Here is a 19,317-nt window from a genome sequence, read left to right on the forward strand (position 1 = left end):
TGAGTCTCGCTAAGCAACGTTCCTATAAATAAAATTTTCCACCCTGAACTACATATGATTTTTTCGATTTATTTTTATTCTCATCAAAACCAATTTATTTCTCTGGCAGTGTTTGTAAATAGATGATGCTGATTTTTTGTTTTTCCTGTTTGTTGTTTGCATTTGATGAAGTCATAAGTAGTTTGTTGTTTGCAATTCAGTAATACAAATTATAATTTTGAATTTGCTATTAGCATTTCATGAAGTTATAGGCGGTGACGCGGCAACAATGGTTTTTTTATAGTTTGAATTTGTACAATAAATAGTATATTTTTCTTTTCTGAAATGTTAAATGTCGTTTCAATTTTACTAATGTCGTTTTGACTTCGAACCTGATTTTGACATATTTCTATTTTGATTTTGGCAAAATTCGAAACACGATAACTGTATTCCTTTGGGTTAGCTTTCTAATACAACTTAAATCCGCTAGCTAGATTGGATGCCGTGTGACAAAGTTATGCATGAATGAGTTACATTTTGAATTTTAGATAACTCAGTACATCAAAGTTGTGGACAGTATCCATTGATTCATGTATATCTTTCCCGTCCGACATCCAATTTCGGTGATTCAAGTTGGATTAGAAAACTAACTCAGAATACTACAAATTCTATTTTTCGGGTTTTGCAAAATTTGGAATTAAAAATGATCAAAATCAAGTTTGAAGTCGTAACGGTATTATTAAGTTAAAATTAATTTTATTTTCAAGTTAAAATTTAGAAGAGAGAAGTTTGAAGAAATTTAATTTAGTAGAGATTTTGAGGATTCAATCTGACTTAATTATGGTATTTTACTACAATAATTATAATTAATTTATTGGAATATAAAATTTTCGAGTTGAATCTATTCACATAAATTAAAATTAATAATGTAGATGTGTATAGCATGTTCCACTCATAAAAGTCAGATTTATTACAAAACATGTTATTTCAATTCCCCAGGTAACAAACTAATTTTCTAATGTAGTGTCTATACTAGTTTTTATTCTATTGAATTCATCAAACATTTATGGAGTATTATTTTATTATTATTTATTATTATAAAACAAAGGGCAAATTACGGCCACCCCTGATGTATGATTAAATTATGAAAAAACCCCTTTTGTTTAGGTAATTACAACCACTCCCCTCCTTTTAAATATTTTTACGTAAAATTTATGTAATTCAGTTATTTACCGGACCAAATAATATATTTTGTTCGATAAACGGTATGAAATGTTGGCGTACCGAAATTTTGGTCCGTTTTTACCGAATTAACAACCCTAAATTTACCTCAGGAGGGGTCTTTTCATAAGATAAATACATAGTTGAGGGGGATGGCTGTAATTACCCAAACATGAGGGGGGTTTTCGTAATTTGACCATAGCTCAGGGGTGGCCGTAATTTGCCCTAAAACAAATACTCTATCGAATTATCTGAAATTGCTTCTGTGGGTACGTTTTAATTTCAAAAGAACTCTTCAATTCTCATTTTCAGTTTGAACAAAAAGTCAAGAAGAGGAGATTAAAGGGTTAGGGCATCCCCAAATATTCGAGCCCTAACCCCTCTCTCTATTGATTCAATAAAAAAATTTCTCCAATTCTCGAAAATGGTGAAATCCAGGTTCCCTCCAGCATAAAATTACGCATTAATTTTATGCGAATTGCAATAAATTAAAAGAAAATAAAAATGAATGGTTCTGTAGTCCCGCCGGCTCCGAGACGCAACAGTATGGCCCAAAAGCGCAATCCCTCCGCCGTGAAGAAGTCACCGGCGCCGCTTTCTGAGAACGGCTCCGCTGCTAATGGCACCAACGCCAAGCCATCCTCGCCTTCTAACTCGTAAGCTCCCCCCCCACCCCCAAGCCCCAAGAAATTTCTCTGTGCCTATTTGTGCATGTGTTGTTTTTTCATATGTATTTGTGTATATGTGCGCGTGTGTGTGGTACTGGTACACGTATTTATATGTATTTAGTTTCTAATTTGGGAAATAAAAGTTGCTGCTTGAAGGTTAAAGTTGAAATCTTTGGAAAGGATACGGTTTGAATGGTTGATATGTATTAGTAGGAATGAATTGGTCTAGGCCCGTATATTTGTGTCAGCTGACGTCAACTCTTTGGGTGTTTGCTGCATGCAGCACACAACGTTGTTGTTAGGGGTGCCGAGAATTTGACTCGGCTAAGATCATCGAACTCTCATTTCAGACTGAGAGCAAATAGTTAATTGGAAAAAAAAACTAGACATCAGCTAAAGAAAGGTAGCGCTTTTGAAGTTAATCCATCTAGTTAGGCATTTTTGAGGATAAATTCAGCTAATGAGCCCTTTAAGCTAGGCCCATCACAAGCCCCCACTCTCGAGAGTAGTTGATCGGTATTTGTAGATTCATCGTGGAGATGACCAAATTACTCTGTACTGAATGTGGATCACGCACGCTATTTTATATTGGTGCAAATTGCATGAAATTGTTGGGGGGATAGGAATATTTTTCTTTAAATAGTATTCAATGCTTTCATGCTCGTAAGTCTTCGTGTGAGTGTTCGAGGTGTTTTGATTACGTTGTCTCTGCATGTCTCTAGTATATGGCATTATGGACTTCACGAACATTTGATTGAGCTTTTATGTGATTTATTTGACATCATCTATGCTGATCGCAATATCTATGTTGTCCAAAGATTACTTGATGTGTTCATGCATATCTGCTTTTATATGTGTTACCTCTATCTCTTAATTATATTTCATTTGCCTATTTAGTCATCTAGTATATCAAAGTACAAAGATTACGGTACAATTATTCAGTTGTTGCCTATTTTACCTCTATGCTCCGACGAACTCAAACATAATTGGTTGTAAAATTGATGATATTTTATGGTTTGAGATCAATTATTTAATTTTGTATATCCACAGGGTTGATTACAAGTACCATCCCTGAGGGTTGGCCTATTTACCAATAAAATATCTTCACAATAAAGTTTAAAAAACGACCATTTAGATTTCTAGGTGGTAAAAATGCAAAATTTCCGATGTGGTACTTTATACAACCTAATGGATTTTAATACTTATGGTTTTTGAAATCTTTGTAGTTAAGTGGGATTTTGTGTAATTAGGTCCAACCTAAGGGATGGTATTTGTCACTAAGGTATTTTTTTTTTTCGATTTTTATTAATTTGTTATATTTTATCTATTCTTTTTCCTGAAAATTCTCACTTTTAATATATTATAGTTTTGTTATCTAATTATATATAAAATTTACTATTTGACTTTATATTTTAACAATGGTAAAAAATAATCGATATATATCTACTTTAAAGAAAATATATGTTATATTCGAATTTAGATGTATATCTGCTATGTTATATCTTAAATTAAGAAAAGTATAAACATTAATTAATAAAATGGTAATTATACTGATACATTATACCTAGCCTATATAGCGAATATAAAATCAGACAACAACCAGACCCCTGAGTTTTATGAAATGTTATAAATAATTTCAATAGCATTCTTGTAATTCGGCCAAACCTAAGGGATTATATTTGTAATTAACACATATCTACATGTAGAAATCTCGCTGGAGGGAGGACTGTGAAGAAACTCCGTTTATCTAAGGCACTTACGATTCCTGAGGGCACCACTGTGTCGGATGCGTGTAGGAGGATGGCATCCAGACGTGTGGATGCCGTTCTGCTAACTGATGCCAATGCCTTGCTTTCGGGAATTGTCACTGACAAGGTACGTATTGACGAGTGTCGTGTATGTAGTATTATTTTGTTGGCTTTGTTTTTTTTTTTTTTTTGCCTTTTGTTTTTCGTGTGTTTTCTTAAGTGGAAACAAGAAGGAAACAAAAATTTGAAGGTAGTTTTGCCTCAAAATCTAATCAGATTTACTTATACTGTCATGAAATCGACTTGCTTCCCTTTAAGTTAGCGAGGTCTATGTGCAGAATTTTATTTTTGAAGTTTTTTATGCTTGAAGCTACTGATTTTTTTTGTCTACAGGACATAGCAACGAGGGTTATAGCAGAGGAGTTGAGGCCAGAGCAGACAATGGTTTCAAAAGTGATGACACGAAATCCAATTTTTGTGAACGCAGATTCTTTGGCTATTGACGCTCTGCAGAAGATGGTCCAAGGTTCTTTTTTCTATTCCTTTAATGCAGACATCATTTGCATGAAAATTTGTATGATTTGGTAGTGAACTAAACTTATAGTTTCAGTTTGTGCGCGTAGCACATTTGAGAATTGATTTCAAGGTGTAAAAATATGAAGATTGGCCAACTTTAGCTGGTTTTAATTACACTGACGTACGCTGTCTTAGTACCGAGTGGAAACTTTCCTCTTTCAAAGTTACGAACACCTCTCATGAGGTTCTGCTTCATATAAAACAGAATATATTAGATAATTACTATATCACCCTTCATATTTGTTTAAATATCAGTGCTCAATTTATCTATTTTAATAGGGAAATTTCGTCACCTTCCTGTTGTTGAGAATGGTGAAGTTATAGCACTGCTAGATATCACTAAATGCCTTTATGATGCCATATCGAGAATGGAGAAGGCTGCAGAGCAGGGAAGTGCTATTGCAGCGGCGGTTGAAGGTGTTGAACGTCAATTTGGAAGCAATTTCTCTGGTTAGTGACTTCGTTTCCATTTTAATGGTTATTTTCTGTAAATATTGTTTATTTTGTTAGGAAGATCAGTTATATGTGTGTCAAAAATAAAGTATTTTCTGAGTGTTCGAAAATTAATTTTCACTTACATATGACACTTTCTCGCAAATCCTATGTTCATACGAAGGTATTGATTTTTTACCGTCAATAAGGAACATTGGCTTTCAATGTGTATAAATGAATCCCCTAGGCAATTGTAAAGTTATGTCGGACCGATACTTTTAATTCCTGGCATAGGCATGCTATCAACTTGAGTATAAAATTTTGTTAGGGTGAATATGCAAACTTGCCTTTACTGATAATTGTTTAGTAATTTTTTTTTTGTTGACTTGTTTATTAATTTAGTTATCTTTCTAATCTTGATAACGATTTCTTTGTATTTTTTGATTTTATTCTGTATTTCAGCCCCATCAGCATTTATAGAAACACTTAGGGAACGCATATTCAAACCTTCTCTATCCACAATCATTTCTGAAAGTTCTAGGTACGTCAAACTTGATTAGTGTTTTTCTTTCTACGAGCAGATGTCTTTCTTGGCCTTGTTTGTATCACTAAGTTTGTAATAATTTCACGCCTTCAGGGTCGCATTTGTATCACCCTCAGATCCTGTTCATGTTGCTGCTAAAAGAATGCGTGAATTACGAGTCAATTCTGTTCTTATTATGACAGGAAACGACATCCAGGGGATACTCACGTACAGTCTTTTGATACAAAACTAAGCTTCTTTTAATATGTGTTCGAAATTGACTTAACTCATGATTATTTTTTTGGACTTATATTTCAGTTCAAAAGATATACTTATGCGAGTTGTGGCGCAAAACTTCTCTCCTGAGCTGACTCTTGTGGAAAAGGTTCCACAGCTTCGTTTTTAATTGTTCCATTTTTCAGATTATGCTCTATTCTCCTCTTATTGCATCAATTACTTGAGTAACTTAATATACTCTTGAACCCTCATGATGTATATAAACACTTATCGTAGGGCTACTTTTGCACCTTACTACAAGTCAAGTCAATTGACTTAAATAACTGTCGGATACACGATTATTAGAAGCTGTCATTGACTTTGGGATCAAAATTACTGCAGTTCTTTTTTGATTTGAAAATCGCAAATCTACTGAAATGTGTTTCCATAAGTTTCATCTGATAATCACTGTTTGGTTCAAGATGTTTCTGTTCACTTATCATGCTTCCATACAATGTCTTTTTTTTTTTTTTTTTTATCAAGGTAATGACGCCTAACCCTGAATGTGCAACGATAGATACAACTATTCTCGAAGCATTGCATCTAATGCATGATGGGAAATTTTTGCATCTTCCAGTTGTCGACAAAGGTGAATACTAGTTCTATAAATCTTCTTTTTTTTTTTTTTTTTTTTTTTTTTTTTTTTTTTTTGTAATTCTCAAAAATTGAAATACTGGTTTCTTGGCAGAGGGATGTGTAGCTGCCTGTGTAGATGTCTTGCAGATAACTCATGCAGCATTTTCTATGGTAAAATCTCTTTTACTTGGTTAAGATAGATCAAGTACAGCTGCATGTGCACACTATGTTCGTTTTTTTTCTTAATACTTTCTGCTTTATTGATGATGCAATATGATGTACTGTGTGGAAATTGGCTAGTAATTGATGAAAACTTTGCCTGAGAATGTGTTTGCTATACTAAATACTCGTCTCGTTTTCTTACCTGTAACATGAGGAATTGAGCTCTGATAAAATAAGAGGAGTCTTTGAGAAGTGGAACTGAATAACAATCTTGTCAGAAGTGTCCTTTTAAGAGTCAAGGGATACTCGATGCTGCCCTTGTTTTTAAAATGTGGCGATGAACATCTCTATGAAATGGAATTTATGCTTTTTTCTTCACCAGTCTATGTATAACAAATACAGCTAATTTATGCTTCGTTTCTTAGATCATGCCATCTCATTTGAAACTTTCTTCATTTTTCTCATTTCATTTAGTTATTTAAAAAAAAAAAAGGAAGAAAAATCAGAAAACAACTCTTTTCTTCCCCTTCTCCGAAGGACTATTCTACACCTCATTTTCAGAAAATAAGACATTTTTGTCTGGTCAGAGGTTCTTCAGATCTGCAACTTGCATTGTCAATCGTTGATTATTTGCTGATGGAAACAATGTAGAATTACTGAATATGGCAGCGTATTATTTTTCAATGGAAGGAAAAGTAAGTTCATTTAATCTTTCTCTCTAGGTCGAAAGTGGCCCTGGCACTGCTAACGATATGGCAACTACAGTGATGCAAAATTTCTGGGATTCGGCACTTAATTTGGAGGCCCCTGACGATTTTGACACTCGCAGGTTCTTGCTTTGGCTTTTCTTTTAAATTATTCTGTCGATAATTGATAGATGTGTGTCTCGACTAATCTTGCTTGATCCTCTATTCAGTGAGATATCTATGTCCCAATATGTGGCATCAGAAGGGACGGAACATGCAAAGTCTGCATATCCATCTCTTGGTCTCGGGAATACGTTTTCTTTCAAATTCAAGGACAATAATGGACGCGTGCACCGATTTAACTATGGTGAGTGTGTAAAGATTTGAAGGCTTTCTATCTTTTATTTGTCTGCCATTGAATATGTGCCGTAAAACCATTTAGTTTTACAGAGCCCTGATTATGTCCTTTAATAAGTAAGCATGACGCCCAAATGTGAAATATGAAATGGAACTTGAAAATTAAAATTAATTAAAATTATTTTTTATTAAGTTTAATGACGAGAAAATCTTCTGTTTGTTCTAATAATGCTTTATGCTTCTTATTTTCGTCTTCCAAACCAGGCTCAGAAAATTTATCCGAACTTGTTTCTGCTGTTACACAACGGGTTGGTGCATCCAATGATCAAAATTGCCCGCAACTTTTGGTGGGTATATAGACATACATATATAGCGATTTCCTTTGTGTTTTTCTTAGTTATAAGGTTGATAATGTTCTTTCGGTACTATCTCAGTATGAAGATGACGAAGGTGACAAAGTTCTGCTCACAACAGATGAAGATCTTGTGAGTGCTGTAAACCATGCAAGATCGGTGGGATTAAAGGTCAGAATGATAGAAATGAACATGCAGATTCATTTACTTGAAAAAAAAATAATAATCATACCTTCCCGGAGCCATAAAATGTCCTTTCGCTGTTGTATGTCAAAATCGTTCATTCAAATGAATCTTTTGTGGAAATAAATCACGTTGTCATTTCCCAATAACTTGCGCAAACTCATTTTCATTCCATTACCCCTAAAATTTCCTGATTTCACTCACAAAACTAATTGTTTTATTATTTCTCCTCAAACGCCCGAATAGCACCAAACAGACAGTTAATAGTTATAACTTCTGTTATATGTTGAGTCGGCATTCCACAACCACCTCCACTACTAGTTGCACTGATGCAGAGATGATTAAGCTAGATATGTGGTGAATGCCATTATCGTAACTTTGGCTAATGTTATTTCCTTATTGTTATAGTGAATTTCTAAATTATCAGCTATTACATTTTTTCCTATAAATAAGTACACTTCCTCAAAATGCTTATCTCTCAATATCATCTTTCAATCGGAGAAGCTTTCATTACATATTTCCTAGTCTGTCATATCTAGGGGTATAAATTGGAACGTAATTTCCCAATTCCTCCGATTCCGATCCGAAATTTTTCAAATTTGGAACAATATTTTTCATTCCGAATTCCGAAAGTTCAAATTCCCAATGTTTCGAATTTTTTTGTAACGGGATTGGATACCATATTCGTTTCCGATTTTAATTTTCCAAAATATTTCCAAAAATTTCGATATTTGTTTTTCAAAAATAACACCAATAATATATATCTTATATGATAGGTTACTGAAGATTCCGAATCATCCAGTATCATTTATAATGGAAATTCCGAATTACGCAGATTCTAATCCGAAAATTTCCGATTTTGTATCAATTTTTTCCATTCCAATTTCCGAATTTCCAAAAGTTCAATTTTTCCAAAAGAATTTGGGAACAAAACTGGAATTAGATTTTCACTTCTGCTCCTATTTCCACACCTGACCATATCTCGCATGTCCTGGTGTGAAATGCTGCTAGAATCGACATCCCGACTACTAGTCTTGCCATTTTGCTTTAAAATAACAGTTTACTTTACTCCGGAGCTCACAATTGTCTCGAATGGTGTTGCTTGGCTTTTTCTTGATGTCGTGTCTTATTTTACCAGGTTTTGAGGTTGCATTTGGAGAGCCACAATTCAAGCGAACAGACAAGGGAGCTTTTATTAGATACCGTAACTGCAGAGAAACCTCGATCGTCAAGCTCTCTCCGCTACGGAATATTTGCAGGAGCAGTTGCTCTGACAAGCATTACAGCTATGGTCTACTTGAAGCGTTCAAACATATGATGTTTGATTCTTACAAAAAGCGGCCCTTTTGTTTTTTCTTCGCCATCAAAATCATGATGCATATGGAGGAAGAACATATTTCGAATTGGTGTAATATCTTGAAAGCAATACTGACAAGGGATCAAGAAACGAGGCGAATAGCAAAAGCAAAGTAAAAAAAGGAATAGTAGTATAGCAAATTTTGATGCCTGGCAAAAAAACAATTGATGAATTCGTGAAGCAAAAAATGTAAACGATCGAAGTAAATGTTTCGAGTCTAGATCCTCTAGACTCTGTTGGCAAGCAAAAATTGTCATCCCATTTTGTCATACTTGTGCATTTGTAATATTATTACACCATTGGAAGATCATCAATTTTGTCAATGTATTACCCTTCTAAAGAGATTATTTGTGCATCAATTGATTTCATTTTCATGTTTCTTTGTGGTGTGTTCTTTCTTCTATCTACAATTAATGAACAAATGTAAAATTGGTAAAATTAATTAATTATGCATTGACTACCTAACAAGTTAAGTAATATGAGATATTTGTTTTATCTGAAATGATAAATGCGGGACGATTTTTAGAAAATGCGGGACATTTATTTAAATTTAATTTTTAATTCTTTCAAACCTTTTATCTCCTTTCAGATACTGTCATTTACCAAAAAAATAAAATAAAATAATTTAAATAAATTAAAGAATCTTATAACTATGACATCTAAAATCTTCCAATTTATTTTTAACAAATTTAAAATTTTAGATGCAGATCACTTCTCGAACTTGAACCATACTTAAATTTATTTTAAACAAATTTTAGACGGAAGATGCCCTTTGCCTGTATGTAATCTTTATATGTGGGTTCTAAATTATATATGTATTTTATTTAAAATATTCTGTGTTACTAAAAATCGTCTATTGTTGCCCTCAAAATAAATAAATCTCGTTCTTCATTTATGAAATTCTTCTTTTAAACACATAAAATGGCATATATGGAGTATTAAATAATAATTTATTCAACTTAATCTCAAATTTTCTTTTAACATTACATCACGTTATACTATGTTTTTACCTATGATGGGTATCAATCAAACCCATTTATAAATCCAAACTTTTGTTCATAAGTTGTACTATTTCTGGATACCATATCTACCAGTTATTTGAACTCTTGGCGGGGAATCCCTCTCTCCCTCTCTCTCTCTCTCTCTCTCTCTCTCACACACACACACACACACACAGACACGCATTGATAAATGAGACGCTCTTCGGCCGAGTTAGCAAGTTTCGTGAGCCGTGCTCTGCTGACAGCATCCGACCAAGCGATTCCAACTCGGGCATGGACTCCGTTGCTAGAACAAACCCTCCACCAACTCGGTTGCCGCGACTCGCTCACTCCGACCCTCGTCGCCCGAGTCATCGACCCGTTCCTCCTCCACCACCACTCCCTCGCTTTCGGCTTCTTCAACTGGGCTTCCCAGCAACCGGGCTTCTCCCACACCTCCGCCACTTATCAATCCGTCCTCAAATCCCTCTCCGTTTCCCGCCAATTCAACTCCATTGATAAGCTCTTGAAGCAGGTCCGATTACAAAAGATTTTTCTACATCCCTCCATTTATCGTACAGTCATTGGTTCCCTTGTCTCCGGGAGGAAAACCCATTCGGCGTTCTCGGTCTTCTGCGATGCTGGTCCGATCGTTCCGGAGATTGGGCCAGAGGTTTGTAATTCGCTTCTCGCGGTGTTGTCTTCTGATGGGAGTATCAAGAGTGCTCACAAGGTGTTTGATGAAATGATTGACAGAGGTGTTCGCTTGAGCACTCTTGGTTTCGGGGTTTTTGTATGGCGGGCTTTTCGGCAGAAGGGATTAAATGAGATTTTCAGTTTGCTGGATGATGTGAGGAAGGTCGATTTTTCGGGAATCGACGGCTCAATAGTCGCCCTTCTGGTTGTTCATGGTTTGTGTACGGAATCCCGTGTGAAGGATGCAATAATTGCCCTCGAAGAATTAAGAAAACGAGACTGCAAGCCTGATTTCATGGCGTACAGAATAGTTGCCGAGTCATTGCGTGAGATGAGGAGTGTGGTTGACATGGACATGATTTTAAAGAAGAAACGTAAGTTAGGGGTGGCTCCAAGGGCTAGCGACTACAGAGAACTTATTCTTCAGTTCGTATCCGAAAAACTTATCTCTGAAGCCAAAGAACTCGGTGAAGTGATTGTGAGTGGGAATTTCTCGATCGACGACGATGTTCTGAACGTGCTTATAGGATCCGTATCCGCTACAGACCCTCTGCATGCAGTCTCGTTTATGAAATCCATGCTCAAAAAGGAAAAATTGCCAACTCTACTTACATTAACCAACTTGAGCGAAAATCTATGCAAGCACGAAAAGGGAGACGAGTTGGTCGAAGTTTTCCAGCTTCTGTCTGCAAAAGATTACTTCATGGACTTAGAGAGCTACAATGTGATGGTTTCCTCTCTCTGCAAGGGTAAAAAGGTCAAAGAAGCTTATCAGGTGCTTCACGAGATGAAGAAGAAAGGCGTGGGCCCGGATGTTTCGTCTTACAATTTTCTTCTAGAAGCTCTCTGCAACGAGGATCTAGTGCGGCCCGCTAAACGGTTATGGGATGAGATGTTTGCTAGTGGCTGCTGTGGAAATTTGGAGAGTTACGGTATTATTATTCGGAAATTCTGTGAAGTAGGATTGGTCGAAGATGCTTGCCGCCTGTTCCACCACATGTTTGATAAAGGGTTGAAACCGGACGAGTCGATATACAAATCTCTTCTTCAAGGCCTTTGCCAGGCGAGAAAACCCGAAACTGCCCTTGAAGTCTTCCATAAGTCGGTTGAACAGGATTCAACACTAGCGAAGACTTTACTGAATCCATTTGTTATTTGCCTGTGCCAAGAAGGTGAAGAATTAACTCATTTATTATTGTTATCGATAAATGGTTCCTGCTCAAAATGTTTTCGTGTTTAATTTATAGATATTTTTTTTCCTTCAGGCTTCCTCCATCGAGCGTCTAAATTATTGCGTGAGCTCACGTGCGTTGTAGTAAGCGTGGAGTCCCATTTGACTTTGCTGAGATACTTAGACGATATTGGAGAGAGTTCGTTGAGCGACGAACACATACAATGGGTTGCAGATAAATCGCCTTCATTGCTGCATGCTATTCGAACTGGTTAGCCATCACTTTCATCGTTTCTACTTTTAGTTGGTGTTTGCAAAAGCTTTTAAAAATAGATTATAAGCTTTTTTTCTCTTATAATTTCTTTTTAGATATTTGTTAAACCGATTTTTACTTTTGCTTAAGCTGCTTTAAGCTATAATTTTAAAAATATCCATGTAACTACTTATTCTATTTAAATTGATTTCCCAGATACTTTAAGAATTAAACACCTAATATCAACTTAACTCATAATAACTAACTTATCTTTTAAATAAGCTTTTGCAAACACCACCTATTTGATAATCAACTCTTTACAAAATATTTAAGAAAAATGGGTTGACCTTTTTATAGGCAGGGAACGCCACATCAGCAAAATCCACATTTTTTATTTATTTTCCATGATTGTGAGATAATAAAGAATTATGAAAAAAACAGAAAAAAAAACAGTTTACTTGTCAATGCTTCTGTTTTAATTGATTTGTTAGGCGTCCACACTTTTGACTATCATGCATTTGTCAAAATCATGAGATGCTATTCGTTTGAATATTATTAATGTAGTTATGACTTATGACTATTAGTTTGCATATGATATTAATATGTTGACTTTATGATATTATTATATTTACCACTTCAAATGAATGTGAAAGGTAATGGTTTGCTGGCATCCCATGTTGTCTGATTAGAAGCAAATCTTTACTTCTGAATCTCTTCTTGCAGATCTACCAAATTGCATTTAAATTTGAATATTTTTTTTTCTATCTAAATTATAAATATGTACATTTCCAGAAGAGTGATGTAGCTCCATTGTTCCTTCTCACAATGGCACCTTCTACTGTTTCAATAGTCATTGTCTCCTTAATTTTGTTAATCTCATTCAAATGCTAAGAGCTCTCGAAAACCCGAAGCCTTCACTTTCCCAATCAAGAAAGATGACTCAACCAATCAGTACTATACCAACATTCAGATTGGTTCCAACAGCACAAAATTCTATGTTGTGATTGATTTGGGCGGCAAATTACTATACTTCAACTCCATCAACTACTCTACAGCCTCGTATCGCCCCGTTCTTTGTGGGACCCCACAATGCAGCATCTCCAGCGGAGGCGGCTGCATGTTCTGCGTCTTTACGCCTCCCGACACACCGTGCACCAACAACACTTGCACGGACTACGCCCTCAACCCTTTCTCCGGCACTCGTGGGTACAGCCCCTTGGGTCAGGACTCCCTTCTCGTGCGCTACGCACGTGGGGCCCACCGCTACTACACCACGGTGGATAATTTCCCGTTCCAATTTTCGGACCCCGTCTTACGGGAAGGCCTTGCGGGTCCTGCCGCAGGCCTGATCGGCCTGGGCCGGACCCGGATCTCGCTGCCGGCGCAGATCGCATCGGCTTTCGGGGTCCGCCAGAGATTCGCGCTCTGCCTTCCGCCAGCTGGAGGCGACGGTAATTTGATAGTTGGAGAGACGACTTATAGCAATCCCTTTGAAGGAATCTCAAAGTTGTCTCTTTTCACCACACCCCTCATAAGAAATCGTGTGAGCACTTTTGGGAATGAAGTGATAGGCAATCTGACTCATGAGTACTTCATCGATGTCAAGTCTGTTAGAGTTGGTTCGAAGACACTCTCGTTGAACAAAACGCTGCTTTCGATTAACAAGAAAGACGGAAGTGGAGGAACGAGCATTCGGACCGTGAGGGCTTATACCGGTCTGCACAGATCGATTTACATGGCTTTGATCGATGAATTTGTGAAGGCTGCTGCTTCACAGAATATTAAGAGGGTGGCTTCTGTGGCTCCTTTCGGGGCTTGCTTCGGTTCGAAGACAGTTACAAGCTCGAAGACGGGCCCGCAAGTGCCGACTATTGATTTTGTTCTGCATAAGAAGAGTGTTTACTGGAGGTTTTATGGCGCAAACTCGATGGTTAGAGTTAGTGATGAGGTAATTTGCCTTGCGTTTGTGGAAGGGGCAACAAATTTGGTAGGGCCAACAACGTCGATAGAAGTGGGAGGATATCAAATGGAGAATTATCTGCTCGAGTTCGATGTGGCTTCTTCCAAGCTCGGGTTTAGCTCTTCACTTTTGCTGCACGATACAAGTTGTTCCAAGTTCGGAGCTTCCTAAGTTGTTGGATTCATTTCTTGGGAACTGCTGTAAAATTTAAAGTTCGGTTTTTACGGTTGCATTGTAATAGTTGGATCATGTTCCGCGGTGTTGGTTATTGGCATCATTGAATGAAGTAACGAGCTGATTGAGATTGTGCCGTATTCTTGATATACTCTGAAAAGATCCAACAACCCGTTAAGTGCACCGATGCACCGTGAACACAAGCAATCGTATTTCCGTTTCACTAATTCGGACATAACACACTTCTAGTGAACTCGACACAGTGGTGGAATCAGTATAGAACTATAATCGGGGGAATCGTTTGGACCCGCATTTTTTTTCATTGGCTAAGGACCCGCTCATTTGAATGTTATTAAAACGTGGTCATGGCACACATGGTACCAATATTTTATATTTTATGAAACACACATGTATCCACAAGATTGATGTATAGCTCCTCACAATATAAATGGCACACTCTACTATATCAATATTCTTTTTCTTCTCCTTATGTTTGTTCTCCTTTTATTCAAATGCCCAAACAACCCCTTCAAAACAACTCCAAGCCTTCATTTTCCCCATCAAGAAAGATGGCAAAACCAATCAATACTACACTAACATTCAGTTTGGTTCAAACAGCACCAAACTGAATGTAGTGATTGATCTCGGAGGCAACTTCCTCTGGTTCAACTCCGTCGACTACTTTAACGCTGCAAATGCCAAATCGCCGACACCGACGGCTGCATCTTATGCATTTCGGATCTTCCCGTGCCTGGATGCACAAACAACACGTGCTCCGACTTCGCGCTCAATCCCTTCACCGGCACTTTGGGTTTCAGCGGCCTAGGAGAGGACGCCCTGCACGTGCGGTCCGCATGTGGGGCCCACGTGCAGTACACGGTGGATGATTTCCCATTCCAGTATTCGGATCCCGTTTTGAGGACGGGCCTCGCGGGCCTCGCCGCGGGTGCGGTTGGGCTCGGCAGGACCGGGATCTCACTGCAGGCGCAGCTCGCTTCTGCTTCCAAGATTCGCGAGAAGTTCGCACTCTGCGTTCGGCCAGCTGGTGGTGACGGTAACTTGATCGTGGGAGAGACGGTTTATAGCATTCCTTTTGAAGAAATCTCGAAGTCGTGGCTTTTCACGACGCCGCTCGTACGTGAAAAATCCCGTGAGCATTTCCGGGAATGAGGTGATAGGCAATTTGACACACGAGTACTTCATCAATGTCAAGTCCATTAAAGTTGGTTCGAAGACACTATCGTTGAACAAGACGCTGCTCTCGATTAGTAAGAAACAAGGAAGTGGAGGCACGAGTATTAGGACAGTGAGGCCTTACACAACTCTGCACAAATCGATATACAAGGCTTTGATCAAAGCGTTTGTGAGGGCTGCTGCATCCAAGAATATTAAGAGAGTGAAATCCGTGGCTCCGTTTGGGGCGTGCTTTGATTCGAGGACAGTTACGAGCTTGAAGACGGGCCCACAAGTGCCGACTATCGATCTTGTTATGAATAAGAAGAAGGGAGTTTTTTGGAGGTTTTATGGATCAAACTCAATGGTTAGAGTTAGTAAAGACGTGACTTGCCTTGCGTTTGTGGAGGGAGGAATAAATTTGTCTGGACCGACGACGTCGATAGAAGTGGGAGGGTATCAAATGGAGAATCATTTGCTTGAGTTCGACGTGGCTTCTTCGAAGCTCGGGTTTAGCTCTTCACTCTTGCTGCATAATACAACATGTTCTAAGTTTGGTTCTTCCTAAGCTAGCTATATGAGTGTGATGGATGTCTTGGAAAGTATTGTAATATAACATTTGAAGTTCAGTTTTTAATTTGTTTATGGTCACATATCTATGTTTGTCCACTGTTTGGTTGTTTGGGTTGGAAATGTTAGAATGAAATATGATGAATGAGTTTGATTTGAGTTTGTGCAATATTATGTAATTCTCCCATGTTTGGGTAATTACAACTGTTCCCCTCAATTCTGAATCTTCTTACACGTTCTCCATTATTTGTGATGAATTCTACATAATTTTCTAAATTCTATGGAATGTCGTTCTCGTGTTTGTACTTGTTTGTGAGAAAATGCAGTTTCTGATGCATGCACCACAATCTGATATTTACAAGCCAAGAGACGCATCTTAGGTCATCTTATTTCAAAATTTGGAGCTCGAATGGGTACGAACTGAAAAATATTCGACATAATCTAAAAGATTCCACTAAATTTGGCACAAGAATTAACGTTTTGGCACAAGAATAAACGTGTAAGAATATTCATGGTTGATAAGATAATTGTAATTATTCAAACATAATTTTCTTTTCTTCATAATTTGACGTTACTTCACAGGCGGCCTTAATTTAACCTATAAAAATTTACATTTGTTATCAAAATGGCGAATGTTTTGAATAAAACATGCACCAAAAGAGTAGCTGCCCCCCACTCACAAGTCATAAGGGTTAATTACTCATTTTCTCAAGTATGATAGTTTTTGTGCAAGTTGAGGTGGTTTCGACAATAATTATGTACACCATGTGTTGTATATGATACGCACCAAATTCTCCTATGTTACAATTTTTTTTGCATAAAACTCACTCTATAGTTAACGACGTTAACTTTTAACGGAAAATGGGATTTCGTGCAAAGTATAATAAAATACAAGGGAGTTTTACGCAAGAAAAAAAAACACAGGAGAGTTTGGCGCATATTTTCCTTAACACAAGAGGGTTTTATGCTGTTTACCCTTTGATAAAACCCCCTCATATGCATTGTATCATTAGTTCAGATCATTTTGTTTTTTCAATTTTTTAGATAAATTCAATTGCATTTTATTCGGTACTTTTGGGAATGATGTGATTGGCAATTTGAGGGCTTATACCGGTCTGCACAGATCGATTTACATGGCTTTGATCGATGAATTTGTGAAGACTGCTGCTTCATAGAATATTTAGAGAGTGGCTTATGTGGCTCCTTTTGGGGCTTGCTTCGATACGAAGACAATTGCCAGCTCAAAAACGGGCCCGCAAGTGCCGACTATCGATCTCGTTATGCAGAACAAGAACGTGTATTGGAGGTTTTACGGCTCAAACTCGATGGTTAGAGTTAATAACGACGTAACCTGCCTTGCTTTTGTGGAAGCAGAAACAAATCTGACTGGGCCAACTATTGCGCCAACTACCTCAATAGTTGTCGGAGGCTATAAAATGGAGAATAATGATTATCTGCTTGAGTTTGACGTGGCTTCTTCCAAGCTCGGGTTTAGCACTTCATTAATTGGTATAACCATGCCAATATTACAAACAAAAATTGGTATTATAGTGCCGATTTTTCCAAAAAAAAAAAAAAAACAATTGGTATGAATATGCGAACTTAAAAAAAAAAAATCGGCGCATACACGCTGTTTTCCAGCTCCGATTTCAATCTTATAATTTAATCCTAAATTGATGAAACCATTGGCAACCAAATAATAAATAAGCATCGATTAATGTTCACAACGCATATTTATCAAGGAACCAATGCTCGATTAATATTTTCGAATTTATCAACAAAAGTTTAGTATAAAAGAACTTACTTGTTGGTGGTGGTCCGGTGGTGGTAGTGGTGTGCAAGTGGGTGGGTTGTATGTCGGCGCTATGGCGATCTCCATGGTCGGCGTCGCCATGGCGGGTTGGACATTTTTGTTTTTGTTTTTGTTTGTTTTTTCCTTGATTGGTCTTGAACAAATTAAAAATAGGAATATAGAGTTTGTGTTTGTATTTGTTAGTATTGGTGGATGAGGGCATATTCGTCCTCTTTCGTCTTGATATAAGAAAATTAGAAAAAAATGTGCGCTTGAACTATGGAACCCTTATATGTGTATTCGAACAATGAAAAAATTGAGCTTACACTAATTCGGACATAACACACTTCTAGTGGACAGGCATCTTCATTTGAATGTTATTCAAATATGGAGAAATGTGGGATACCCCTAATTTTAAAAATATATAGGGATATATTCTATGGATTTTTCTTTCTTGGTCAAAAATCTAAATTCTAATCTTAATTTGATAGACCCCTAGACAAATTGAAATACCCATTTTGCCCTTTTAATTTCAATTTAAAACCCTAAACCCTAGCCCTTTTTTTTCCTTTCCACTCCCACATCTATCTATGTGCCGTCCCCTCCCCACGCTCTCTCTTTCTTTCTCTCTCTCTTCATCTCTCTCTCTCTAACTCTCTCTCTCTTCTCTTTCTTTCTCTCTCTTCATCTCTATGCCCACAGCCCTCCGCCGCCGCTGTTGCTCCCCTCACCTCCTTGCGTCGCCGCCGCTGCTCCCCCACATCCTTGCGTCGCCGCTACTCTCCTCACCTCCTTGTGCTGCCGCCGCCGCTACTCCACCACTGCCTTGCGCCGCTGCTCCGCCACGGCCTTGTGCCGGCCGTCGTTGCTCCTCCCACCGCCTTGAACTCTGTATTAAACCATCCACTTCACCTTTAAAGGTATTTTTTTTAAGTTATGAATGTGCATTCATTTTTAATTTATTTTTTTAAGCTCTGAATTCTTACTATTTCACCTTTTTTAATTGTTTTTTTTATGAAAACCAACTGAATTCGAAAATTTAAATCGTGATGCGACGATGTGTAGTTAGATCTAATGGTGAATTTCAGATTTGAAACCGATGGTGTTTAATTTATATATATTTACTGCATTTATCAAAAAAAAAAAAAAAACATATCTACTATGTTTTTGAATTTTGGAAGATCTGTGAACAATTAATATTAAAATCTTTTTCTTTGGATTAATTAATATTTTTATTATAAATACATGTAATTTCTTTTTTGTATTTATAATGTAGTTTCTTTTTTGTATTTATTTGAAAATGATCCGAAATGCCTCAAGCGTGAGAGTTTTGTTTGTCTGTAGTAGAAATTTAATTAATAGTGGTTACTTAGTCATATACAGTCATATGTAGTCATGTATAGTCATGGCTACTTATAACTATACATGACTATAGGACTTGTAGTATACTA

General features: G+C 37.1%; 4 protein-coding genes across 6 annotated transcripts; all 4 read left to right on the forward strand.

Moving 5' to 3' along the window:
• The first annotated feature begins 1,256 nt into the window (after positions 1–1,256).
• On the forward strand, positions 1,257–9,437 carry LOC105976889 (CBS domain-containing protein CBSCBSPB3). Its single transcript, XM_013002153.2, has 14 exons — positions 1,257–1,856; positions 3,575–3,743; positions 4,010–4,142; positions 4,472–4,642; positions 5,087–5,165; positions 5,262–5,375; positions 5,466–5,532; positions 5,907–6,012; positions 6,112–6,170; positions 6,884–6,990; positions 7,078–7,214; positions 7,469–7,551; positions 7,639–7,728; positions 8,879–9,437. The coding sequence occupies exons 1-14, from the start codon at positions 1,705–1,707 to the stop codon at positions 9,056–9,058; spliced, it is 1,647 nt and encodes a 548-aa protein (XP_012857607.2). The 5' UTR covers positions 1,257–1,704; the 3' UTR covers positions 9,059–9,437.
• Positions 9,438–10,198: 761 nt separating this feature from the next.
• Positions 10,199–14,478, forward strand: LOC105976901 (Tetratricopeptide repeat (TPR)-like superfamily protein). Of its 3 annotated transcripts, none has more exons than XM_088821817.1 (3): positions 10,199–11,945; positions 12,039–12,215; positions 12,990–14,478. In XM_088821817.1, exons 1-3 carry the CDS (start codon positions 10,289–10,291, stop codon positions 12,995–12,997), a joined length of 1,842 nt encoding a protein of 613 aa, XP_088677943.1. In that variant the 5' UTR covers positions 10,199–10,288; the 3' UTR covers positions 12,998–14,478. The 3 variants fall into 3 exon arrangements, with proteins under 3 accessions (XP_088677943.1, XP_088677942.1, XP_012857626.2); XM_088821816.1 differs by having other exon boundaries at positions 13,090–14,478; XM_013002172.2 differs by lacking the exon at positions 12,990–14,478 and adding an exon at positions 12,555–12,907.
• Positions 13,023–14,478, forward strand: LOC105976903 (putative aspartic proteinase GIP2). The gene is given in 2 exon segments (XM_013002173.2): positions 13,023–13,075; positions 13,077–14,478. Coding segments are annotated over 2 exon segments (1,305 nt in total). The 3' UTR covers positions 14,329–14,478.
• Positions 14,479–14,762: 284 nt separating this feature from the next.
• LOC105976818 (putative aspartic proteinase GIP2) lies at positions 14,763–16,072 on the forward strand. The gene is given in 3 exon segments (XM_013002077.2): positions 14,763–15,023; positions 15,026–15,471; positions 15,473–16,072. Coding segments are annotated over 3 exon segments (1,290 nt in total). The 5' UTR covers positions 14,763–14,779.
• The last annotated feature ends 3,245 nt before the right edge of the window (positions 16,073–19,317 follow it).

The sequence above is a fragment of the Erythranthe guttata genome, chromosome 8 (assembly GCF_056151865.1).
Source record: "Erythranthe guttata isolate IM_541 chromosome 8, IM_541, whole genome shotgun sequence".
Taxonomy (NCBI): domain Eukaryota; kingdom Viridiplantae; phylum Streptophyta; class Magnoliopsida; order Lamiales; family Phrymaceae; genus Erythranthe; species Erythranthe guttata.